The following is a 27,599-nucleotide window of genomic DNA, read 5'->3' on the forward strand; positions in this document are numbered from 1 at the left end:
GTTTGCAGAAATTCCCTCATGTGGTGGCTCCAATCTCAAGAGCTTCGGGAAGGACGACTGTTTGTTATGCCGCAACCCCAAGCCACGGTGACCACGGACGCTTCCCGCCTTGGGTGGGGGCATTACGCAGGCAGAACTGTCCAAGGTACATGGACTCAGAGACCGTTCTGCATGTAAAGTTCTGGAGCTGAGGGCGGTGCTTCTAGCGTTGCAAGCCCTTCATGCCTTTCTCCCTCCAGGGACTATTGCAATTCAGTCAGACAACATGTCAGTGGTCTGGTACATAAGCAAACAGGGGGGAACCAGGTCTTACCCTCTTTGCATAGAGGCCATGAGAGTTTGGGATTGGGCGATATCCACCAATCGTTTTCTGTTAGCAACGCACATTCCTGGTCGGTCCAACATCCTAGCGGACAAACTGAGTCGAAGTATCCTCTCGCCATACGAATGATCTCTGAATGCTTTAGTAGCGAAACAGATTTTCCGCAAGTGGGGTCAGCCTTGCTGCGATCTCTTCGCGTCGCCTTCCAATGCGAAGTGCAGCGAGTTTTTTGCTCTAATCCCCCCTCCGGGGGAAACCCCAGAGATGCTCTAGTCGATGCTTGGCCACCCGGTCTTCTTTATGCTTATCCTCCTCTTCATTTGATAAAATTCTTACAGAAAGCTTGTCAGTTGGGGAACAAGATTATCCTCATAGCCCCACTCTAGCCTCGGCAAGCCTGGTTCCTGTGCCTACGGTCTCATCTTATAGCTCTCCTCTGGATCTTGGATCCCATCCCGGATCTGATATCTCATCCTTCGGGATTGACACCTCCGAATCTGGTCAATCTCAAGCTCTCAGCTTGGTTGGTCCAGTTCCATTAGTTGCTAGGACTCCCAGTATCTCGTCTGCAGTTAGATCTATCCTGGTAGTGGCGCATAAGCCTTCTACCAGGAAGGTTTACAATAGTAAATGGAAGCGGTTTTCCATTTGGGCGTCTCATAGGAATTTGGACCCTTTCACTGCTCCCATTCCAGCAGTGCTCGATTTTCTCTCTCATATTTTTCAGCAAGGGGCCATTTCTTCTACTGTAAAAGTTCAAATGGCTGCCATCTCCCATGTTCACATTGGAGACAATCTCAATCCCCTTGTTTCCACCAAGATTTGTAAGACCTTTCTGAAAGGTATGTTTCTCTTGAGACCTCCTATTAGGAGCTCCATCCCTCCATGGGATCTAACTTTGGTCCTTCAGGCTCTGACTGGACCACCTTTTGAACCTGCAGCTTCTGTTGATTTGAAATTCTTGTTCTGGACAACTGCCTTTTTGGTAGCTATTACCGCAGCTAAAAGGGTGTCGGAGCTTCAGGCCCTCTATGTTAAGCCCCCTTACCTCGTATTCCATAAGGACAGGGTCTCTCTCAGGACTAACCCATCTTTCCTACCCAAAGTGGCCTCCGAGGCGAACATCAATCAGTCCATTAATCTCCCAGTTTTTTTCCCTAACTATCAAAACAAAGGGGAGTACAAACTTCATTTGTTAATGTTCATAGACAGTTATGCTTTTATTTACACAGAACAGCTGCCTTCCGAAAGTCTGATGAGCTCTTTGTTTCCTTTGCAAAACCCTTCTTGGGTAAGCCAGTTTCAAAGGTGACTCTGGCCAGATGGATTTCTAATTGCATTCTGCTCACATACAAAACTATCTGGCCTACCAGAACCTGTAGGGGTTCATGCTCATTCTACTCGCTCTATGGCTGCATCTGCTGCATTCTGGTCTAGAGTTCCCTTGGATGACATTTGCTCTGCGGCTACATGGGCATCCTCTCATACCTTTGTCTCTCACTATAAATTGGATTTAGTGTCCATAGGAAAGGGCGGCTTTTGGCTCTGCAGTGCTTCGGAATATCCTTCCTTGAGGACCTCCCAAGTTTTTTGGTAGCTGGGGACTCTGTCCCACAGGTTGATGACCAAATGAAGTTAACTAATTCAGATAAAGATGTACTCACCATAACGTTCCATCTGAGTAGGTAACTTTATTTGTCAGCAACCGACCCTCCCTCCTTCCCCCTAACCTGGTTCTTTGATTACCTGGACCCTAGGATGGTTTATCAGGTCCTTTGTTAATCCTTAGGTTATGATTCTTCAGGTTGTTGTTTTGTGGTTGTGAGTTTATATAGGTGAGCAAACGCGATCTGAGGATTGGAAGGAGGTAGCAGGGTATTATGGGTAAGGGGAAGGAGCTTGGAGCTCTGATCTCTAGCTTGGAAAGCTGGCAGCTCGGATCCAAGTCGGATCCGATACCCACAGGTAGCAGACAAATGAAGTTACCTACTCGGATGGAACGTTATGGTGAGTACATAACTTCTTTTTTTTCCTTGTTTTTGGATTATGAGGCTCGCCTTCCTTCAAGCCAGAAAAAGATGTGTAAGCATATTTATTGGTGGGTCTTAAGGTCAAAAAGAACAAAAGATGGCATAGGCTTCTCTTTCATTTTCAGATGAGTTTGATGTCCTATGTGTAGAAGGTAGTATGATGCTTGGATGCAGGATGTTTACACAGCTGTTGAAGTATAGCTGGATGGCAGTCATCTTCCTGAGGTTGATTTTCATACTGAGTATACTCAAGCAGTGATCCTATGTGAACTTATGTGGTTATTGTGAGTACCCTCACATAGGTGTACAGTATACACGTGCATAAATACACACGTGTCCTTAAATACACACATGTATCCTGTGTCCATGTTCAGAGGACTGGTATGGTTAGCAATTCGTTGGGAACAGAAACTTTGCATAAGCGGTGTTATGGAAGCAGAGAAGACGGTCAGAATTTAGTGTCTGCTTGTGTGTCCATGTTATGCATGTTTATAAAAACTAAAAAAGAAAACATAAGCATGTAAGTGTCATGAGTTATGTTCTAGTAACAGACATGCTTGCAGACCTTGATGCGTTAATCTTTGTTCCATTTAAGTGGATTTTTTGCATGATTAATAAATTGCATATGCTCAGTAATGCTGTGTTTAACTAGGATTGCATACTATTAACTGGTAGTCCCAATATGGTACACTGTGTGGCTGAAGGTGTTTGTTGTGGAAAGTGACTGACCTTTACTTACTGCATCTGCTATTTTCATTAATAGCTATGAACATTTTCTCTTTTTCTTGTATGTTGCAGAATCAAGACTAGAAGGGTGGCTTTCTGTGCCACTGCGGAACAACACTAAGAAGTTTGGATGGGTTAGAAAGGTAAAAGAAGGTGTTCTCCATGTGGTTTAATTACATTGTAAGCAGAGAAAAATACAGGAAGCTAAGCTGATTTTTTGCATGTGTGTTGTGTAACATGAGATGCTCTCTGAAGAACTCTGCCAACATCGTTTACTAACCTTACAAGTTTTCCAGTCTTGTAGAGTAGTCCTTAGCAACTGGGTTCAGAAAAGTCATATTCAGCATTCCTGTCATATTTTGTATTTATTTATTTTAACATTTGTTAACCAGGAAAGTCTGACTTGGAACAAAGCCATTTTTCAGTGGAGACCCATATTGATGAAGTATCTATAAAGGGAAGGGTCATAACTGCTTCTCACCAGTTATCTGCAACCTGGAAAGTTTAGTCTGTCTTCAGTTGTTTTCCCTTCTTTTCTGGTAGCTAGTGTTTTGTATTTTTCTTGCTGCCTAAATTAGCATTGCTGTTTTATTTTAAAAGCCATTCATTCATTTATCATTCTCAGTTAGCCTGTTTGTATCCTGTTGAAGGTTGTTGGGGGAGCTGGTACCTGTCTTTGCACTCAGGGAATAAGGCATAGAACTAATTCTGCATGGGAAACCAGTGAGTGTAATGCATAGAACTAATTTTGTATGGGAAGCCAGCAGGAATAAGGCATATAACTAATCCTGCATGGGAAGCCAGTCCACTGCAGGATGTATACGCACACAAAAACTCACTACATGCACATTTGTGGTTAGTTTGGAGATTCATCAGTTCACTTGCACCATGTTTTTGAGATATGGAAGGAAACTGGAGCACCCACCGAAAATCTACTTGGACACAGGGCTCACATATGCATATTCTGCACAGAAAGTATCCAAGCAAAAAAACAAAACAGGCACTATGAGGTAACTGCACTGACTTCTGCAACCATGTGCCACCCCTGTTAAAATGTAGTCTTCCTAAAAACGTGTTTTCTTTTAGATCACCATTTTTAAGTGCTCTTATTACCAGAAGGTAGCTTCACAAAAGAAGAGCATTGTGCAAATATTTTGCCTTGACCATAAACTTCACAAAACACGCATATTATGGGAATGTTTTGCTTTGACCCCTAGTCAACGACAAAGGGTTGAAGTTTGTGTATTTTCTTCAACATTCTACACAGCAGCACTTCAGACATAATTACAATCAGGCATATAGCAGGAAGTACTTATATATTGTTCTACACAGAAAGCACTGGAAGGAAGTGAGATTTTGGCTAGGGGAATACCATGATCACCAGCACAACTCCTTGCTCCTTTATAAAAATAGAGGTCCCATCCTAAAGATTGCCTTCTCGCAAGCAGTTGTCCCTTTGTCAAAACAGGTGGGTAATAACTTGTCAAAAATGGATTTGATAGAGCACTTGTTGTCTGCTCCCCATGCTGCCTTTTTTGTGGACTCGTATGTGGCATTCTTTCTAGCAGATGACAAGATGAACTTCAACTTTTTTGTTAGTTGTATGTCAAAGGAACATAGGCACAGTACAAGGTAAGTGGTCATGTGAGCATAGTATGCCTAACCATATACTTTTAAGTAGACAAACTTAAACGTTCATGCCACCCTTTATAAGCACTTAATAGTGCTCATCTCCTGAACTGATCATGGCAGTATATGATAACCCTGATGTAAATGTCTGTCTACCCATCTAGTCTTCAAAACATATTTATTTATTTATTTATTTTACATTTGTTAACCGGGGCTGTCTGACTGAGCCGAAAAGGCCCTTTTTCAGCAGAGGCCCGGGGAGAAAAGCTCCACACAGAAAAATTACAGATACATGTAGATATTTAGACATGATCAGTATACACACAAATTACAATAGACATTTCACAGTGATATGCAGCATATCAACAGTATATCAACAGTTACAGTGGAGAGAACAAACACGAAAATATTAATTTAAAAATAAAGGTAATTATGTGGTGTACAGCTGAAATTTGGAACATAAGTAGAATACATACATAGTACACAGGTACAATACATGCATTGTGCATTAGCCAGTGTTTGTGAGTAAGAGTGAAAACTATTATCAAGTACTGTAGATTTATTATGCGTACCTTATCCGCTTTTGCTTCCCTGGGTAGCAGTCATGGCACTCCCAACTTTGAGATGTTGCCTAATGAGGTTTTTAAAGGAGGCTTTGGACAATGTGTTTTGTATGCTAGTGGGGAGAGAGTTCCATTTTTTAGCCACTGAACTACTATATAGTGCGTCTCCAAAGCTATTGTAGCTGTTGGTGACTTCTAGTAGTAGTTTGCTTGATGATCTAAGAGGCCTTTTGACTGAGTGATGTTGTACTAGGTGTTTGAGGGCAGAACACTTATTGGGCAGGTAATAGAATGACAGAGGCAGAGCTGATTGTCGGTTAGGAGGTTGGGCAGTTCAAGCCAGTGGAGCTGTCTCAAAGCAGTACAGTGATGATTTCTATATGTGCAATTTGCAGCAAAGAGGTCTTTTGGCTGAGTGATGTTGTACTTGGTTTTTGAGGGCAGGACACTTATTGGGGAGGTAGTAGAATGACAGAGGCAGAGCTGATTGTAGGTTAGGAGGTTGAGCAGTTCAAGCCAGTGGAGCTGTCTCAAAGCAGTACAGTGATTATTTCTATATGAGCAATTTGCAGCAAAGCGGGCAATTCTGTTACAGCAGGCTTCCATTTTGCTTAGTTCAGTTTTGTTGAGATTAGTCAGAATGGGAGATGCATAGAGTAGGGTGGACAGAAGTTGGGAGTGAGCAGTGGCTGATCTTGTGTTGTTGGTAAGAAATGGTTTGATGCAGTAGAGTGATCCCAGTTTGGCATGTACATTTTTAATAGTTTAGTTGAGATGACTATCAGATTTTAGGTGGGAGTCTATGGTTATTCCGAATAGCTTAGCCTGTGCCACTGGAGCGATTGAAGTAGCATTTGTGGAGTAGATAGTGAATTGACTGTTATCAGTGTTTTTGTTAGAACTGGTTATAATCATAAGCTGAGATTTCTTTGGATTGATGATAAGTTGGGCTTTGGTAGGGTAGTTTTCAACGTCAGAGAATGCTAGTTGAGTTGTTTGCAGGAGGGTGGGAATATTTTGTGCAGCACAGATTAAGGTAGTATCATCTGCATACTGAATGATAGATGCATGCTATGTGGAGGTATGGTGGTCATTTGTGAAGATTGTGAATAATAATGGTCCTAAGATAGAACCCTACGGGACTCCTAGTTATGGGCAGCTGAGGAGTGAGAGAATTTTCCCATTTCATAGCTTGGTACCCGTCAGTTAAGTAGCTTTGGAACCAGGTAAGAGTGGAATTTGATAGGTGATATTGGTTTAGTTTGTTTAGCAGGATTTGGTGCGAGACTGTGTGAAATGCTTTGGCTATATCCAAGAAAGAGTTGATACCTACAGGCCTTCATATTTGAGACAGTTTACTGTGTTTTTGAAGCAGAGGAGGGCTGTAGTGGTAGTATGGGCAGGTCTGAAACCATGTTGAGTAGGTAACAGGATGTTGCTGTCTAGGAAATATTTTATCACCTGGGTATGGAATTATTTTGCTAGGATTTTGGCCAGGGGGAAAGAATATAGCAATGGGTCTGTAGTTAAGTTCAGTGGAGGCCCCGCCTTAGGATGTTTTCCAGAGTTTGGCAACATAGTTTTCAACAATTGATCTGTTTGTGAGAGTGGAGATTGGGATAGCAATAGCATCTGCTGTGAGTTTCAGGAAATAGCTGGGGAATAGGTCGGCTGCTGTTGATGAGGTTTTTAGTTTGGAGAGCGTGCGTGTGATTGAAGTGGTGGAAACTGTTTTGAGGGTAAAGCTTGTATTAGTGTTATTTGTGTTGGGGGGGGGGGTAGTGAGGTTGGAACTGTCCTGTGATACTGAGGATATAATTGAGTTCACAAAGTAGGAGTTGAATTGTGTTTCGATGGGAACTTTAGTGTCAGGGTTGGTTGGTTTGGGGTTAGCCTTTTGGGTGGGTTTTAGTAGCTGGCTTACATTTTTCCAAAATATTTGGAGGTTGTGTTGGTGTTTAGTTTGTAATGTTGTGTAGTAGGATTTTTTGTCCAGCCTAATGCATTTTTTTGCACGGTTGCACAGTTCTTGGTACTTAAGCTTTGTGTTTCTTTGTTTTTTTGATAGTAAAGCCAGGCAGTGTCTCTGTACTTGAGGATTTGTTTGGTTTCATTACTGAGCCAGGGGTTTGTAGAGGTTCTAACATTGATTTTGCCCAATGGAGCGACAGTGTCTAGGTGTTGTAGAAATGTTTTGTTGAAATATGCTACAGCCTGGTCAAGTAGGAGAGTTTTTAGGGGGGGGGGGGTCCAGTCACAGTTACAGAGTAAAGTGTTGAGGACCTTAGGAGATATTTTTTTGTGTTTCTAGTGGATTTATAGTTGGTGGTTTTGCATATGTTTTTTCTACTACGTATGAGGTGTATTATGTTCTGGTCACTTAAGGTGTCTGGGAGACTGCCTGTGTGGGGGTACAATGTGGGATTGTTAGGACCCAGTCATGGATGAATTCCCTTTTAGATTTGTTATTATATCTAGTTGGAATTTGGACTAGCTGCTGGTAGCCATGGAGATTTATTAAATTACTTGGTGGTTTTGATATACAGGTGAACCAATCTAGGTTGAAATCCCCCAGAATAAGGGTTTCTTGTGAGTATGTGGAAGAACACCAGGATAAGAAGTCTTCAAGGCTAGCAGGTATATTTCCAGGTGGGATATAGATCACAGTTGTGGTGATGACCTTGTTAGGGTGAAGTTGAAGTTGTGAGATAAGTATGTCCCAATTATTGGGGGAGGGGTTGGAGTTTGATTTTTGATGTAAAGTTAAGTTGGACTTGTACAGTAAGGCAGTTCCACCCCCCCCTTAATGAAGTGGTCTGTCTTGTCTAATGATATTGTAGCCTGTAGGGAGAACTTCTGAGTTAGTTATGTTTTTATGCAGCCTCTGTTTTACAAGAAAACATTCCATTCACTTTAAAATGTATTCCATTGATTTGCACAAAGGTCCTAGTCACAAATCTAAAAGTGATACATCTTCCACATGGAAATGTTCCTATCATATTAGGACCTGTATTCATAGGTTCATAGGTGTGTGCTAGGCTAATGGCCCTGGAGCCTTTACAAGCATAGCCCATAGACGTGCCCTGGCATCGTGTCGCCCAATGTTAGTCCCCAGTGCCTCTATCAAGTAGAGCCACTAGAGTGATCCCTGGGGTGAACTTTCTATTACCCATCCACTCATCAAGATTTCTGTTGAAGAGGGCCAGTGAGGTGCTCTGCTTAACATGTATGGGAAGTCTATTCCAGAGCATGGGCAGTCTCTGGGTTATGAACCTGTCCCTCCAGCATGTTATGTTGATTGTGGTAATGAGGTTGAGGTCTGTGGTTTTAATGTACTGATTCATTCTTGAAAAATTGTTACCACTCGAAAGCTTGAAGTAATAAACCTTGTTTTACATGGATGGTCGTGCTGTGGCTTTTTGTTACTAACTTTAATTAATGAGACATTCGCCACATATCTACAATACCCCCTCTTAGTAAACAATTCAGCTGTTTTACACAATTCCTTCTCTTCCTCAGTACTGTTATTACACAACCTCTTTATTCTTAACAGCTCTCCATAAGGTAGAGACTTCAGTAGATGGGGGGAGGGCAACTACGTGCATCTAGGAAAAGAGTGCCAGCCTCATATTTCCTGTAGACCTTACTTATTACTTAAGTCCCCCTTTCAATTTTATATCTAAAAATGTAACCTTCCTGCCATACTGAAGGCCATCAAACTGCAAAGAAAATCTGTTCTGCTGAATATCATTTACAAAGTCTGACTTTTTCTTGACCCCCTTATATACAAAAATCAAATTGTCTATATAGCTGTAATATTTAACCACATGCTGTTTATAAAAATCATGCCTATATAGGCAATCAAACTCAAACAATCCCATCATAATATTAGCATACATGGGGGCAAAAGGTGCCCCCATTGCTGTGCCTTGCAATTGATGGAACAGTTGTCCATTAAATTCAAAATAATTATTTTTCAAACAAAATTCAATTAACTCAATAACATAGTGTGATAGGGGACTGTCAATTACTCTCTCCAGTGCTTCCATCCCAAAATTGTGTTGAATGCTAGTATACAGATTTTTCACATCAATAGTTAGCCAGTACATATTATCAAACCATTCCAAATCAGGTATTTTGCTCAAAAAATCAAAACTATCTTTAATGTATGATATCTGTTTTCTATCATAAGGCAAAAGAAAATTATGCAAAAAAATCCCAGTTTTGTTCAAAAATAGTTATATATAGGACTCCGGGGGGGGGGTGTAGCTAATATTTTTATAAACTTTAGGGAGACAATAGAATCTGGCTATTTCACAACCCTCCACATTAAATTTTGTGCTCTCATCATCATGTGAAAAATAGTCCATTCTCAACCATTTATTAAGTAAGATTTCACTACAGCTTCCTGATATTCTTTCATATCACTTTTTTATATGTTTTGTATCATCTAAGTGGTCATGACATTTTAAGATATTGTGTGAAATGTAGTATTATACTTTTATTCCCCTTATCAGCTGGTTTAAAAATCAATTATTTATACTTAAATTTTGTAAGGCTTCCTATTCTAATTTGGTTAAGTTATATTTAATCCTATTTTTATTTTTAATAAACTCATTATAATGAGATTCTAACGCAAAATTCAACATAGAGGAAAATTGCTGAATGCCCTTGTGTACAAATGGTAGAAAAAACTGAGTTTTACACACAACTTTAGATTCATCTAGTTTACAATAGGCATTTAAAACCCCATCTTCTTCCATCTCAGAGACACATGAATAAAAAAACTTTCATCTAATTCATCCTGTACATAAGTATTTAAGTTATCAGAGATATTATCATGTTCATTTTTCATAAAAAAACATAGAGACTATATTTGTTTTGAAATATGGTACCTGACCCCTGCTGGTATTGACGCGGAGTGTAACTGGAAATTTTTAATTTAATGATTTAATTGTTTAACTGATTAATTAGTTTTAGTATTTTAGTTTGTGTGTTGGGAAGAGATTTTTATATTCCATTGAAGGCATTTGCCGAGGAGCTAGAGGTTCAATAAATTTCCTGCTTTTTTTGGCTCTTGGACTGGACTTTTTTGTTGTTTTGCTATTAAAGTTCATCAAGCCTGATGGTAGTCGTTATTACCAAGTGCATTGGGAGCATGCACTCACAATGAGAGGCCACAGTGACTCCTTGCTGTGATACACTTAACCCTTCCCCACACAGAGGGATGAGGTTATGGACCTACATACAAAGTGCTGTCATTGCCAGGATGCTGTCAAGAACACAACTCTCTGATGTCTGCAGGATGGCCCTCACCTTAGCAGATTTGAAGTTCCTTTAGATCCGCTAGCAAATGTTGGGCTTTTGTTTAGTTGTGGGGAGCTTGAAAGCCGGGGGGGGGGGGGATAGCATTAAGAACATACTTCACCAAAAGTAAATCATCTTGTGTTTTGTGAGAACAGCTTTGAGAAAGAAATGCTTATGGGGTCTAAAGCAATTCTTTGGAATAAGCTTGTGAAATTGTTTACAGAATCCACATATTTGCCTTAACAGCTTCTCAGAATGTTTATAGAGAATTTGCAGAACAGTGCAGGACTGATTTAGTACCATATATGAAATATTTGAAATTTAGTCGAAGTATACTACAAAATGGGGGGCTGCAAGAGTGGAAAAGAGCCAGAATCACCATTAGCCAGAATGAAGTTGTGGAATTTGTGTATTGTGGTGGTATTTGTGTAAGGCTGCTTCATTCTATACTGCATAAAGTCAAGAATGAAGTGGAGGACCAGTACATCAGTAAAATGATACTGATGAGGTGAGAGGCTTACAAGAAATAGATTCATAGATTGTTACTAGGCTAACGATCCAGGTGGCCTTTTTAAGCCTAGCCAAATTTTGTTGAAAGAGTAATGTCCTGTATCCAAATAGTACACTGAGGGTCAGGCATTTGTAAGCTACCTCTCTCCCTGAGGCACATGGGTACCAGGCCCTGTGTAAATTTCCTATTCCCCATCCACTGGTCTTGGTCACGCTTAAACTGGGTAGTACAAGAACTCTGTTTCACATCCGTCTCAACAGCATGTTCGGTTTAAGGCACAGACAAAATTCAGGTTGCTAGACCATGTATTTCTAGTACTCTTTGACTTACTAATATTCATAAGTGTGGGGTTTGCAGATGCATTGTAAGCTAGGCATGTATTGCACCTCAGCAGTCTATAGGAGACTGAGTAGAGGGAAAGGATTTTACGCCACTCTGCATAAGGCAGCTTTGTTACACCTTGTATTCTTTTTGTACGGAACCTCTGAGGCCACTCTAGTTGTTGCATATGCCTAGCCAGTTACATACCGAAGGGAGCATTGGTCTGATAAGGGCAGAGTACAGTGGAATAATAACCTGCTTGGACCTAGATGCCATGCCTTTACTTATAAGTTGTGCAACTTAAAAGGATTTCTTCACCACTATGGCCATGTGGTAGTCCCAAGTAAGCCTACTGTCTATGTGCGTATCCAGATCCCTGACCACTGGGTCGATTCTTAGGGGGGTATTGTTAACATGGTAATTAGTCGAGATAGTTGACTTCCCAAAGGGTACAGTTATGCATTTCTTAACATTGAGTTTAAGACCATGGCTTTGGCACCATTTGGTAGTCTGACATAGACCTTCTATTAAGAATGCTAGTATCTGCAGGGGAGTTGATGATAACCCCCAGCTTGAAATCATCTGTAAACTTAACTAGCCATAAACCTTCAGCATTTGGTTCCATTTCAGAGAAATAGATGCCAAAAAGGAGCGGGCCCAGTACCGAGCCATGGGGGATTCCGCTAGTGACTGGCCAGTTGGTGGAGGTAGCCTCCCCTATTTTGACCTTCATCATTGAGCCAGTTAGCTTTCCAGTAGGTGATAAAAGGGTTTATACCTAAATTAGTGGGCTTGTCTATAATACTTGAGTGGGTATTGTATCAAAATCCTTGGCCAGGTTGAGGTAAGCTTTGTGTACACTCTTACCTTCATCTAATGCTTTGTTAACCCTCTCAAAAAAACTCCATCAGATTTAATAAGCATGATCTTCCTTTAACAAAGCTGAACTGTGATGGCTCCGCAGTTCTAGGTTTCCTGTGCCCTATTTATCATGTCCATGATGATTTTTTCCATGGGCTTGTGTAAGAGGCTGATAAGAAATATGGGCTTTTTAGTTACCTGGGTCAGTGAGTGGACCGTCTTTTTGCAGAGGAATGACTGTAGCTGTCTTCCATTCCTTGGCACAAAACCTGACTTTGGGCTCCAGCTGAAAAGTGACTCAAGTGGAACAGAAAGATCATGTTTCATGCTGTTTATTAAATATCCTGGGATGTTATCAGGTCCCATCAATGCAGTGTTTTTGGCCTTGGAATGTGCATAGATGATCTGTTGCCTAGATTGTGGCATGTGGTATTTCCTTTGGACTTTAGTGGGGGAATGGGGGGAGAAGTTTGGGCTGACTCTGTCAGCCAAAAGGTTGGCAATGGCCTCCGGTTTAGTGTGGGTGATGCCATTTACAGTACATTTTGTACATTGTTATATATTTTTCCTGAGGTTAAGGATATGGCTGTTAAACTCTGTGGTTTTTTGCCTGAGAAGTTATTTTTTTCTTCAAATTGAGCCTTTGAAGAATTAATTAACTCTCTCAGCTGCCTGTTTAGATGGGTTGGGGGATTTTAGTATGTATGCGGTTGTTCCATCTAAGCTTGGCCAAGATTTTTTTTTTTTTTGTTATATAACCAACTGGTATTGTGATTCCACCAGGGTGGCCTGTCTTTTAAGTTTGTCTTATTCTTAATACGAGTGGGCACAGCTCGCTCTGTACTGATATCAGTATAGTTGTACAGAGATTTTGTAAATAGCTCAGCATATGCTGTAGTGTTTACTGGGTTTGGGGGTGCTTGGAATTAGCCAAAGTTTTACTTAGTAGAGAGAGTTTAGCCTTGGAATATTTCCCAAAGGTTCTTGGTTTTGCTGGATCCCCAGATTTAATTTTTATTTCAAGTAATACTGCCTTATGGTCAGATCTGCTGAGCAAAGACATTACATTGGGTGAGGAACATCAGCCCCCTATGTTCATAAGTGTAAGGTCAATGATGTTTGTACTCCTGGTAGGGGAATGGACCATCTGTTCCAGGATGTTGGTATTAACAAATTTTAGGAATCACTGGGCTTGTACATTAAATGTAGTGTAGGATTCCCAGTCTGTAGAGGGTAGTTGAGATCCCACCCATGGATATCATATTGAGTTGAACAGTGAGGGACTCTTGTTTGCCTTTTCGGCTTTTCCCGGTTAGGGGTCGCCACAGCGGAACTCCAGTCCACTAATGATTGGCAGTCGATTTTTATCTTGCCGAGTTGCCAGCCCGACGCCCAACCTTCAGCGAAGGCACGCCCATTCATGCATGTTTTTCGGAGGCCACTTCCTGTTGAATAACTAGTGACCAGGAAATTTGGCTGTGCTCTGGTTTGCCTTAAGGACTTAGCAGTAAAGGCATTGGATACAGTGTTACTAAGTGCAGCTGTGGGTGATGTTTTAACTGAGTGTTCATGTGATAGCTGAGCACCCTTTCTTTGATTGTACTGTGCAGGAAGTCTTAGCGTTTTAGGAATGTTACCTGCTAAGTGCCTCAGCATAAGTAGTTTTGTGTGTAGTGTTTTTACCCTGTGCAGTAGACATGGTGCAAGTGTCACTGTCAACCTCTGTAAGATTAGTTTTGGTTGTATGAGAGAGTTTTACCTCCACCATTAAAGTGTATTTACACCTCTCGCATACGTTATCTGTTTTATTAAGAATAGTTGTGTTGTCAGTGTACATGAGTCAGTTGCTGCAATGCCTCAGAATACCTATTTCAACCAGACTGGCCACAGAGAGGGTCAGGAACTGCATATCCATGGCTACTGATCTACTAGGGAGGAGTGAGGAAAATTTAAATATTGAATAGGTCAGTAAGACAAGGAACTTGATGAGCAGCGCTTAGCTGTGCACAAACTCAATGCTGTAGTAGTTAAAAAAAAAAATCTGTCTAGACAAGTAATGCCCCAAGTGTGTAGACCCATGAACCTTCCTAATATAAAATAACTTGTTTTGAGCCCAAGTGCTTAAACCAGAACAAAGACACTTAGAATAACTGGCACAATAAGCCTTCACCACCAATTCCCAGCTCAGAAGGGTGGAGGCTACCCTCTCCTCCCATAAGAGCGTATACAGTAAACCTTCTTAATGTAAAATAACTCGTTTGGAGCAAAAGTGCTTAAACCAGAACTAAGACACTTCTAGAATAACAGACACAATAAGCCTTTAACCAGCGATTCTTAGCTCAGAAGGGTGTAGGCTATCCTGTCCTGCCACAAGAGTTTAGACCACAAACATTCCTAATGTAACATAACTGCTTTGGAGCCCACATACTTAAATCAGAACAAAGACACTTAGATTAACAGGCACAATAAGCCTTCACCAGAAGTTGCCAGCTCAGAAAGGTAGAGGCTACCATCTCCTCCCACAAGAGTGTAGATCACAAAAAATATCAGCAATTGATAATAGTATAGGCAAAGAGGAAAAGGGGAATCCTAAATGAAAGGCCTGCACTCTCTGATTTTTTAGCTGAGTCTAGAATAGAAGCTGCTATTAAAAAAGGGATAATTAGTAGGGCATATAAAATATTACACAATAACTATAAGAACCAATCAGAAGAGGTTAGAAAAGATTGGGAAGACAGATTAGATAAGCAATTCACAACGAAGGAATGGGAGGACATATGTATGGCTCTCAAATATGCAACAAAATCTAGAAGATTTAGGATTTTTGCCTACAAGTGTTTGAATACGTGCTTTTATACCCTAAGCAAACTCCAAAGAATTTGTCTGAAAGATAAATGGCAAATGTAGGTGTAATGAAGAAGAAAGAGGTACCTGGGAGCATATGTTATTGAAATGTAATGAGTTGGGAGACTAAAAATTCCCTACAGAGTACTCTGTCAGGAACACTGAGTGAGCAAATGAGTGTAACTAGGGAAAATATTTTTTAGCTAGGATACATGATCTGAATTGCCTAGACATAGAAAGGCCTTGTTAAGTTTAATTCTGGTGGCTGCCAAAAAAGCAATTACTAGGAAATGGAAATCAAAGACTAAACCAGCCACACTTGAGCTAGTGAATTTTGTGAGAGAGAGATAAAAAGAACTAGGATGTGCTATCTTTAGAAAAATGTGGGAGTAAATTACATAGAAACAAATGGAAACTGTCTGAACAATATATGCAGAAGAATGTTTTGGAGGAGGAATGAGGTTGGAGAGAAGGTAGGAATTGAATAATTTATGTAATGTTGGTTTGATTATATTTTGTAGAATATTATATGTGATGTATAATGTTTGTAAATGTGAGCTTGTCAATATGGTTTGATTACTGTTATATAAATGTAAGTTTGTATATGTTGCATAAAGGTGTTTTTGTTTAAAAAGAAAAGAAACTATAAAAATGAATTCAGAAATATGAATGAAGATAAGACAGAGAATTCTGAAATGAGTAAGGAAGAATTTGATACTGATGAAGTGATGCAGCCACATGTGCTATAGCAATGTAAATGCTTCATTCTCCACAAAGGTCAAATCATACAATTGGTGGACAGAGAAAATGGATTACAGTGGGCTGGAAAAGGTACAATAAAACATGAGAATTGGTTTAAATTGAACTTTTTACTGCCAGCTAATATTGCTGATGCAGAAGGGTTTGTCATGTGTAGAATATTTTTACGGAACCATGAACTGATCAGATTCAGTCCTCTGACCATGGGGCATGATGTATTCTTGACTAAAGGCACATCATTTGAATCAGCAAAACAGGGTAAGATGCAAAGTTTGAAAAGCTAACAATACCTCTGAAGAAGCTGATAATGTTGGCTGAAAGTGTTTTTTTGGTAGATTGGTTTGTACTCTTAAAGAAACTTCATAAGGAATAAAACCCAAAATGCCTCTTCTACATTGAGCTGCTGTTCCCAAGCTGTACATTGCAGCACCTTTGGGTTTTGCCATTGTCTTTCAGGGGCATAATTTCAAAGAAGTGAATATTTCTTTAGTTTTCCAGTGCCATCACATCCACAGTATCTGTAGAGGGAATGAGATGAGTATCTGACAGTTTAGTCAAGTTTTATTATGTCATTCTTCAGTGTGTTCAAATATTAGTACTAATTCATTATTTGAGTCAGGGGCTGAGTGAGGTGTAAATATTTTTTCTTGTGAAATTTGTGATCTGAAGCTGTTGCTTTCATCTGATCTTCAACCCATGGGATCGGATCCGACCTTGGATCTGACTCGGATGCATTTTTATAGCTTGGATCCAAGAAGTGAGCTCCTCCTCCTCTACGTACAATACCCCATTCCACCACCATTACCTCAGATCTCGTTTGCCACCATCAGAGATAGCAGCGATCCAGTGAGGTCCTCCATTAGTCAGTTTGGAGGTGTGTACTGTGAGTACAGATTACTTAGTTTTAATTCCTTCTTTCTCTCGCTATTTTTCTGCGCATTCTTTGTAAAAATTAAAAAAAAAAAAAAAAAAAAAGACTTTCTTGTCAGGCCTTTCTCGTTTATTTCTCTATCAGCCTACCATATCTGAAGCCCCAAAAGCTGGGTTCAAAAAGTGTACAGGGTGTGGGCATAAGATACCACCCTCCGATGCCCAGTCGCTGTGTGTAGTCATCCTGACAAGGCCCTCAGTGCTCCCCAAGACAGGCCCCACTGGTCCTGTCGATGCCATGGTGGTTGCAGCGGCCGCCAAGAAGGAACAGACCTAGGAGAGTTCCACTGTCTGTCCCCCTAACAGGGAGTCCAGGGCAATGGACAGTTTTGGAAAGCATTTTTTTTCTTCAACAACCTTCACTTTGAGGGCGCTAAACTGTTTGGCCCATGTCACCAGGTTCCAGAAAGATTTAATTAAGGAAATCTCTCAGCCTCCTGCAGGGTCCACGACTGAAGAGGAGAGAAAGGCCATCTCCTGCAAGCTGGCCACCCTTACTGCCAACTCCAACACCTCTGTGAGACTGCTTTCACATGTGGTGGAAAGAACCTCTAGAGCAGCCAGTTCCAGCATTGCTATCAGACGCCATGGTTGGATGTGGCTGTGTGACTTTTTGGAACCTTTCAAGGCGTCCTTCATCAATACCCCTTTGATGGATTGGCCTTGTTCAATCCTTCTGTTCACAACACTCTCTCTCTTTGAGTGAGAAAGATGGGAAGGCACTTTCTGCCACTGGGATCTAATTCTCTACCCCACAAAGATTCTTCTCCAGGAATCTGCATGGTGGTAAAAAGTTGTGGTTCTGGAAGTCCCAGAGCTTTTTTTTCAGATTCAGGGAGATGTTTCCTCCAGAGTCAGAAGGGGAACCATGGACGTCACCCAGGGGGCAGAGAGGATCCGAGATACCGAGGTTCCCGAGAACCTTTCTCGGAGAACTCAGCCAGCAACCCTGAAGGATTGCCTGACTGCTCTGGAGGCAGTCAGGGGCCATCTGTCTCTTCACTCAACAGCCTGGGAAGCCATAACCACAGACCATTGGGTGTTGACCATCATATACAGAGTGTACAATATTCCTTTTCTGTCCAAACCCATACCAAAAGGAGCCCTCCCCAGTGTTCCACCCAATCAGAGGGAGGCAGCAGCTGGAGAAATTGCCCATCTGCTAAGAAAGAGTCATCCACCCAGTCCAGTCCGGATTAGGCATCTACTCAAGATTCTTTGTAGTGCCCAAAAAGACGGGGGACTTGAGACTTATTCTGGACCTCACCGATCTGAACAAATCAGTTGCCAAGACAAAATTCTGGATGGTCACAATTCATTACATTCTCCCCATGTTACAGGAGAACAACTGGATGTTGCTCCATAGGTTCATAGGTTGGTACTAGGCTATCGGCTCTAGGGCCTATACAAGCCTAGCCATAACAATTTCCTGGATATTTCTTCCCACAATATTTACTTCCCTGGACCCCTGTCTAGCAGGGTGACTGACATGATCCCCGGGGTGAATTTCCTATCTCCCATCCAATCATCAAGGAAGTTGGCCAAGGAGGTGCTCTGCTTGACATGTATGGGCAGTCTATTCCAGAGTATGGGGAGTCTCTGGGTCAGGAACCTATCCCTCCAACATGTTTTGTTCATTGTGATGACAAGGTTTAGATCCCTGGAGCGTGTGGGTCTGAGGGATTGGGATTTCTTTAAGTGGAGACCATAGACCTCCAGGATGCATACTACCATATAAAAATGGACAGGCGCTCCAGGAAGTTTCTCTGCTTTTGACTGGGAGCCAGTCATTTCTAGTTCTGAGTGCTCCCCTTTGTTTTCACCACAACCCCTAGGGTGTTAACCAAAATCATGGCAGTCGTCATCTCAGGCTGCAGGGATTCCAAGTTTTCCCATATCTGGATGACTGGCTCATCGCTGCTTCCACCAGACATTGACTATTGCTAGCCCAGAATTATCTTTTTCAACTGTCTCATTCCTTGGGAATTTGTATCAATCTGAACAAGTCAAATCTTTAACCAGTGCAAGTTCTAGATTTCATAGGTGTACTCCTCATCCCTCTACAGTTCAAAGCATTCTTACCGCCACAAAAAATTGTCATTACAGCTTCATGTAAGGCAAATCGTACAAATTCCATTGCCTCCGGTGAGTCTAGTTCTTTGAGCCCTGGATTCCATGGCTGCAGCTATTGCGATTATTCCCAATGCTCGCCTTCATGTGAGAGTATTGTAATGGACCTTAGCAGTACATTGGTCTCTCTTGGATCTCCCTCTGTCATACCTAGTTTGACTTTCAAAGTTCTGCAAGGAATCACTGATGTGGTGGCTCCAACTTCAAAATCTCCTGGAGGGTCGCTCCTTCATTCTTCCTCCGTCCACGGCGACTAAGGAAGCCTCCTAGTTTGGGGGGGGGGTATTATCTGGGACAGACAGTTCAAGGCACGTGGTCCTCCCTGGAGACCAACTTGCATATAAATGTCCTGGAGATGGGAGAAGTGCTTCTGGCATTGCAAGCACTTCAGACCTCTCTTCTGACCGGGACCATTGCTATCCAGATGGACAACATGGCTGTAGTCTGGTATATAAACTAGGAAGGAGGAATCAGATCCTACCCTATTTGTCGAGAAGCCACGAGATTGTGGGGATGGGCAATCTCATCCAAGCGTTTTCTGCTAGCAACATACATTCCAGGGACATCCATCATTCTGGCAGACAGGCTCAGCCAAATACTGCTGATGGCCCACAAGTGGTCTCTCAATCCAACAGTGACGGAAGTGATCTTCCAGAAATTAGGTCAACTTTTCTGTGATCTATTCACCGCTCTTTCCAGTGCAAAGTGTAGCAATTTGTTTGCCATAATTCTCTCTCAGGGGAGTCCCCAGGAGATGCTCTAGTTCATGCTTGCCCCCCCCAGTCTTCTGTATGCTTTTCCACCTCTGACTCTTATCCCAAAATTCCTTCAGAAAGCCAGGAGGTTGAAGTGCAAAGTAATCCTCATCGCCCCTTTCTGGCCTCAGAAAATCAGGTTTCCCACGCTATGGTCTCATCTGTTGTGTCCTCCCTGGACTCTGCATCCATATCACTATCTTCTTTCTCACCCATCCGGTCGCCCTCATCCAGACATTGTCATTCTCAGATTGACAGCATGGCTACTCCACTTCTAATGATGGCTAGAGTTCCCGCGCTGTCCTCCTCGGTTAAGAATATCATTTTATCAGCTCACAAGTCTTCCACTAGGAAAATTTATCCTAACAAGTGGAAGAGGTTTTCGATCTGGGCTCATCCTTTCTCGGCCCCTGTTCCATTTATTTTGGATTTTGTATCCGACCTCTTCCACAAAGGTTCTAGCTTCACTACCATCAATGTCCAGTTAGCAGCCATCTGTAACTACAATGTCGGGTTTAATTCCTCTTCCTTGGCTTCTTCCAAACTTTGTAAGGTTTTTCTAAAAGGTACTTTTCTCCTTCGACCTCCGATAAAAGAAGTCATTCCCCCCTGGGATCTTACTTTAGTCCTTCAGGCTTTGATGTGTTCCCCCTTTGAACCGACAGCCAAAGTGTACTTACAACTATTATCTTGGAAATCATCCCTTTTGATAGCAGTTACTTCTACAAAAAGAGTTTCAGAACTTCAGGCTTTGTCCATCAAGCCTCCTTACGTCATTTTTCACAAAGACAGAGTCACCCTCAGTACCAACCGCTCCTTTTTGCCTAAGGTCACTTCAGAAAGTAATATTAATCAAGAGATCAAGTTACTGGTCCTTTTTCCAAATTTTCAAAACAGAGGTGATTACCAGCTCCATTCTCTGGATGTTCACAGGCAGTTGAGATTTTATTTAGACAGAATTAAATCCTCTTGTAAGTCTGAGCAATTGTTTGTTTCTTTTTCAAAGTCCAGACTGGGGAAACCAGTATCTAAAGTAACTATTTCCAATTGGATCTCTAAGTGCATTGCTTTGATTTACAAACTTTGAGGCATTCCTTTACCAAACAAAATTAAAGCCCATTCCACTAGGTCCATTTCCACCTCTTCTTCCTTCTGGTCTATAGTTTCATTGGATGACATTTGCGCAGCAGCCACTTGGGCTTCTCCTCACACCTTTATTAATCATTACAAATTGAACATAATCTCCAGAAGCCGAGCTTCCTTTGGCTCTGCCATGCTCCGGAACATCCTTCCTTAGGGCCACCCAGGGTCTATGTAGCTAGGGACTCAGTCCCATGGGTTGAAGATCAGATGAAAGCAACAACTTCAGGTAAAGAAGTTATGTACTCACCATAACATTCCATCGGAGTTGTTGTCTTTCAGTTGTCTTCAACCTTCCCCTCCTTGTTCCCCCCAGCCTTTTGGAGGACTTGGATGATGTGGCTGAGACCACAACTTGGTCTGCTTGAGCTCTTGAGTGGATTTTCTCATACATAGTTCCATTATTTTTTATTTCTGGATTGACTGTTTACAGCAAATTCGATATGAGGTAATGGTGGTGGAGTGGAGGATTGGGGAATGTGGGTAGAGGAGGATGAACTTTTTTTTTGCTATTAACAGCTGACAAAGGCGCACTAACTGTACTCGAGAGAGTGAAGGTTAGATGGCCATCAGGCTATTTGCAGCAGTCTTTCTGTTTAGAGTGAGGTGGCTCGAGAAGAGACAAGTGTGCACAAGCAGCTATTATTACATTAGAGGAGACTGTGAATAATAAAAAATATTTTGTGCACACCTCTGGGGGGGCATATGTGTCAGAAGACACAGCTCTGTCTAAGGTAGCATATTTGACAACTGGGGAATTGCATATTCTTAGTAAAACCGAACCAAATGCTCTGCTTCATTATCCAGTGTAAGTTGTCTGAAACCAGAAATGTTAAAGAATATTGATATTTGGAAGGTAATGGTAAGGCTGAGCAGTAAGCTAGAATCTGAAGAAGTGTAGATAGATGTGGATTTTTGCTTTAGAAGTATTTTTAACTTGGAAGTGTCGGATCTACAGCAATGGTAGCATCTTACGGAATAACAAAGAAGTGGATCTCTGTTTAAAATAGACCTTTGGACTTGGAGGAATTTTTCTGTTTAGCAGTTAGAGACTGGGATGGAAGGCACAGCTCTTTCAGATCATAGGTAGTTACTAGATTTACAGTTACAGAGACCATTGAGGAGACTAGCCCAAGTTTTCCATTTGCCCCAGAGCATTATCCTGTTAAGTGACTTGCTCAAGGCCATATAGTAGGCAAGTGAATGTTGAGGAAATCAAACCCAGTACAAAGCAGTCATTTTTCAGTTTTTCTTCATCATCATCATCATCATCATCATTACCACCATTTTCCAGCTAAGGCCGTGGCCTCTTACTCAAATTCAGTCTCTGTTTCTCCTCATAAAATGACCCCTTCTCCACTTTCACAGCTGTTGTCATGTGGTGCATCATTGTTGTCAAGTTTAGCTCAAATGATCAACTTTAATCTTAACAGTAACTCTAAATTTAATCTCATCAAACAGAATGACCAGCCTTATGAAGTTTGGGAACTCAAAAACTCTGCAAAAGTAATTTCAGCAAGTCCAAAACCTCCAAAATATTTTTGTGAAAGCCTACACTCAGTGAAACTGACTTTGCCCTTTTCCCCACTGTTGTGCAGGAGTAATATATAATTACTGACAATGAGATGCATACGGTTAGTCTATACCCAAATAGAAAATGTTATTCTGAGCACAAAAAGGGAAATTGGCAAGGCTTATAATGGCCCCCAAGGGCAGCTAGCCTAGTACTTACCTATGATCCTTAAGTAGTTAGAGCTGTTTGTTAACCATTCAGTTCAGTTACCAGTCTTTTGTCCATAGTATTATAAATGCTAAGAACCAGCTCCTGTGTGCTTTGGATGTTCAGAGACACTTAAAATACCGTTAGAGAACACTTTCAGAAAAGAGTGGAAGGCAGTCTTTGCCTACTACATTTGGTGTTATCCCAAAGGCAAACAGACATCATTTAGGTGGTGAGGCCTCTCAGCAATAAATTGGTTCTTTCTAACCCATCTACCACTGGATGAGGCAGTACTTAAATTCAACTTGATATTCCTAAACTTTCTCAACTCCCTTACCCCTTTACGCACTGTAAGAGTCAAATCAACTATATCCCTGTGGCTTACACAAACTACTCATGCTCTTATGCAAACTAGAGATAAATCATAGAAAACCTGGTCAAAACCTAAGCTCCCTACCCATTTACAAAACTACAAAGAGCTCTGTAACCCTACCAAAAAGCACATCAACAATGGCAAGTTAAATTTTTACAACAACCCACCAACCTCTCACATATCCAACCTTAAAAAATTCTGACACTCCATAAACCAAATATTACAGCCAGGTAACCCCTCATCTGCTAATCCCTGCCCCAACAATACTCCCCAAGGAACAGCATCCATCTTTAACACCTACTTCATTGACTCCATTAGTAAAATGATAAATCCTACCAACTCTGACACCAGTGCTGTCAACCCTTCTGACCTTCCCACCAGCTCTAAATCCACAAATAATTTCTCTCTTAAACCAGTACCTACCAGCTGCATAAATTCCTTACTTCTCAAATTGAAACCTTGCTCCCCCTCAGTTGATAACCTACCTCCACTCTTCCTTCATAAAGCAGCAAACTCTCTAGCCCTTCCTGTCTCCATAATTATCAACCGCTCTATCACTGAATCCAAAGACCCTCAATCTAGAAACAATTATTTACCTTACCCATACGTAAATGAGGCACTTCCACAGAAATTACCAACTTCAGGCTAATAGCGATTTTATTACCTCTCTCTAAAATATTAGAAAAATGTGTGCACAAGCAAATCCTGGATTACCTATTACTTACCCCACACAACATGGCTTTCACCCAAAGCATAAGCACATCCATAACTCTTCTATCCTTTATCAACACAATTTCTCTGGCTAGAGTAACAAGCTAGTGACACGTCTGCTTCTTGGTCTCTCTGAAGCAGTTGACACAGTCTCCCACCCCCTTATTGTTGGCCAAACTCTCTGACCTTAATTTTTCCACATCAGCTATTTCTTGCCTTCCTGGATACCTCAGTGACCAACAGCAATCTGTCAAATGGTTCTCTACGCTCTCCTCTTTCTATCAAGATGGGAGTTCCCCAAGGATAAATTCTTGTTCCATTACTCTTCAATATCTTTACTAATCTACTCTATACTTCCTATCCACAATCATCTCTTATGTAATATGCAGATGACTCAGCAGTCTTCACCATTGCTGATACCCTGTCTGACCTAAACCCCATTACCCAAAAATCCTTCATATCCATCAAAAACTGGCTTTCAAAGAATCATTTAATCCTAAATCCTAAAAAGACTAAACTCTTGCTTTTTCTACCAAACCCCCCAAACCACCTCAAATCTACTTTCTCTATCTCATCTTTCAACAACGTATCTATCACAGTTGAATCAAACACTAAGCTTCTTGGAGTCATAAAAGATGGCCAACTCAAATTTGATCTCCACATACACAACTGCATCAAAAAAAAAAAAAAAAAAACACCACCAAAAACTTGGTGGTCTTCACAGAAATAAAAAATTATTGTCAAACAAAGCCACAATCTCCCTCTCCCATTGCTACCTCCTCCCAAACCTACTTTACAGCTCACAAATCCTCACCACCCTTCAAAACTCTCTCTTAACAAAATTAGAAACTACCTATAATAAAGATGCCAAGTTCGCCGCAAATCAGACCTATAAATCTCATCACTGTCTTTCTCTTAGCTTGAACTGGCTAAAATTTCCCCACCAACTACTTCTCTCTCAGATTTAGATCATAAATACCATTCTGTGTCTGCCCTCCTCCTGTCCCAACATCTAACTTGTCTCCGTCTGCACCCCTCCCAGGACTCTCTGAAGCATTGAACAAAATTTACTAAATTGGAGCTTTTCTCCCCAGGCCTCCGCTGAAAAAGGGTGACAGCTCAGCCGGACTAACCCAGTCAACAAATGTCAAATAAATAGTAAGTATATTATCTTGCCTTTTTGTTATGATTACTATTTCACAAAGGGAGCAGCTATATCTTTAGCGTATTTGGGAGTATTTCTGCTCAGGACATTCAAGAGGCAGCAGTGTGGACTGCTGTTCATGCATTTATGAAAATGTTACACACTTGAAGCTCAGCCTTGGGGGGGGGCAGGACTGATTTTGGTACAGCCTTTTTAGAGTATCATGTATCTGTCTCCCACTCAGGAATGCTGCTTTTCTTAGGTTCATAGGTATATACCAGGCTAACGACAACCAGGGCCTTTATAAGCCTAGCCATGCAGTCCAACCCAATTGTTATGTCCCTGTGTATCATGGAAGTCTGTTGCTATGTTAGGAAGTTTCTAGAGATTGTATGGGGGGGGGGGGCAGTATGTTAGTTTGGGCATTACTTTCTGCATCTGTCTATTAGAGACACAGAGGCCAGACCTGGGCTGAATTTCTAGTTTCTCATCTATTTGACAAGGTTACATTTAAAAAGGGTTAGAGATGGACTCTGCTTCATATCATCTAAATATGCTACCCAAAATGACTTCTCCTCAGACGTTTACTGCTATTACATTTCAAGCAACTTTACTTTCTTTGTAAATAACTTAATTTGGGTGATGGGATTGACTTATGAGTAAGTATATTAACATACGAGTTTGTATACTTTTAAATGTTTCTTTGTAAAACTGCTTAGCATATTTGGTCTTTGACATGGATTATGGCTGAAAACAATGTGCATCAGACCATTTACCATATTAAATAAGGTAAATACGTGACAATATGCTACTTTTGCACAAGTCTGATTTGATTTTTTTGTTTTTACCTACATGGCTTTTAGTTTTACATAATTCATTTCTTTCACCTTGATTTTCTCTGTTTCTAAAGTTAAAAATTAATACTGCAGAAATCTGATATTTTTTTGTCAAATTACAACATCCAAGCTAGATAATTACTAAAAGGTTGTTAGCAGTTTTTGCCACAGTGTTTTAAAAACAACTAAGAAGTAGATAATTTTTGAGTGGATTAAGGGAGAGATGTTAAAAAAAAAAAAAAAAAAAAAAAAGCTTAATAGGAATTTTTGTTTTACAGTACGTTGTTGTGAGCAGCAAGAAAATACTGTTTTATGACAGTGAGCAAGACAAAGAGCTGTCAAATCCGTTCATGGTTTTGGATATTGAGTAAGTAACTTGTCCTGCTATGCTATATGTTACTGAATTGTGCTGTCTAAAGTGGTTGTAAAGTTGAAGGTGTGTGTGTGTGTGTGTGTGTGTATATATATATATATATATATATATATATATATATATATATATACACACACACACACACACACACATTTTTTGCATGTTTAGATGTGAAAATCAAATAATTTTATACCTGTTCCTATCCCTCAGATGTTTAAAGTGATGTGCTTATTTATTTATTGATTTTACATTTGTTTACTGGGAAAGACCGACTGTGACAGAGCCCATTTTCAGCGGAGGCCCAGGGAGAAACGCTGCAGATGCATGTCTTTGGAATGTGGAGATAGTAAAGATATCTAGAGAAATGGCAAGCGGGACGTTACATTATAGCATTTGACTCATCAAATGCCATTGTGTATATACAGAGGTCAGGAAATCTCTTTATGTACAGTGGCCTGGAGAAAGCCTGGGTTAGCTCTCTGTGAAGAGTATTTCTAGAATTACTGCTATAAATTGGAAGCTTTTCCCACCACAAGTTATGAATGAGAATGACCTTCTCTATTTTTAGATTTAGGTTGCTATTCCACCACATTGTAATCTTGACTGCCAATGTTTTAGAAATGCAGGCTACTTTAGTTTCTCATGTAGTGGCTGTCATTTTGTATCCTGGAAGTCAGATTTTTAAAACTGATTAGTTAAAGTGTTTGTGTTAATCTATTACACAGTGTAGTTTACTCTTTGTCTGCATATAAGTTTAATAATCTTGTCTTTACATTTAAGTCATCTCTAGAAATGTCTTCTTTTCAGTTTTGCTACATTTTTTCTTGGCATATACTGATGCTGGATATACTTTATACATTATACATTTCTGTTCCTTTTGGCCAGGGGAATAGCTGAAAAGGGCCTTCTGACCATTATGCCTGCTGCCCATTTGACAAATGTCTTAACTGATTAAGTAAATAGAGTTTGTAATATTTTTTTTTTTTTGAAATATGTACACATTTTGTATATATCCAAAACTCCTTTACTGGTTCTGTAAAATGCATTATATGTTGGATTCAAGTAATGTGATTCTTTGTATGTATTTATTTACAATTATTTATTTTTTATGGGGCATGCAAGAAATCTGATTCTTGTATTATTATGCTTAATGTTTTTTTTTTCTCTTTTCATCTCTGCCCTGTCACAGTAAACTTTTTTCTTCTTATGTGCTGCTTTCCACACCTGCTGACCATCAAACCTTCCTCTTTCAGCTATGCCGATACGTTCTCCAGTCATGGGTATTCCCTAGTGAGGGCAAGAGTCGGATTGAATTAGATTGGGGAAGCAAGTATACAGAGAGCCTCTGCTGTGGGTTGTACTCTTGCTGGCATCCCAGCAATGAGGACCTCTTTATTTAAGCTTAGCCCCTTCCCCGGGGCAGGGTTGGAACACTCAAATCACTACAGGGGCTACAGTGCCCAGCACAATGTGGGTGCATGCTTCCGTGCACTTGTGATGAGGTTTGACTGCTGAAACAGCTTGGTGACAAAGCCCTCCACCGTGGGACCTCCTTTTGCAGTGCTGCCCTTCCCCCTAAGTCAGCAATTTTCAACCTTTTTTATCTCATGGCAC

At 40.9% G+C, this 27,599-nt stretch overlaps 1 protein-coding gene across 1 annotated transcript in view; it reads left to right on the top strand.

The window, feature by feature from the left end:
• ROCK2 (Rho associated coiled-coil containing protein kinase 2) overlaps positions 1 to 27,599 on the top strand; it is a gene marked incomplete in the record, with an annotated part of 2,656,097 nt that overhangs the window by 2,060,664 nt on the left and 567,834 nt on the right. Inside the window, 2 exon segments of the mRNA XM_044082273.1 lie at positions 3,151 to 3,221; positions 25,891 to 25,979. Of these exon segments, the coding sequence (XP_043938208.1) occupies positions 3,151 to 3,221; positions 25,891 to 25,979 (160 nt within the window).

This window comes from Protopterus annectens, chromosome 1.part1 (genome assembly GCF_019279795.1).
Source record: "Protopterus annectens isolate FY-2018-M chromosome 1.part1, PAN1.0, whole genome shotgun sequence".
Lineage (NCBI taxonomy): Eukaryota > Metazoa > Chordata > Ceratodontiformes > Protopteridae > Protopterus > Protopterus annectens.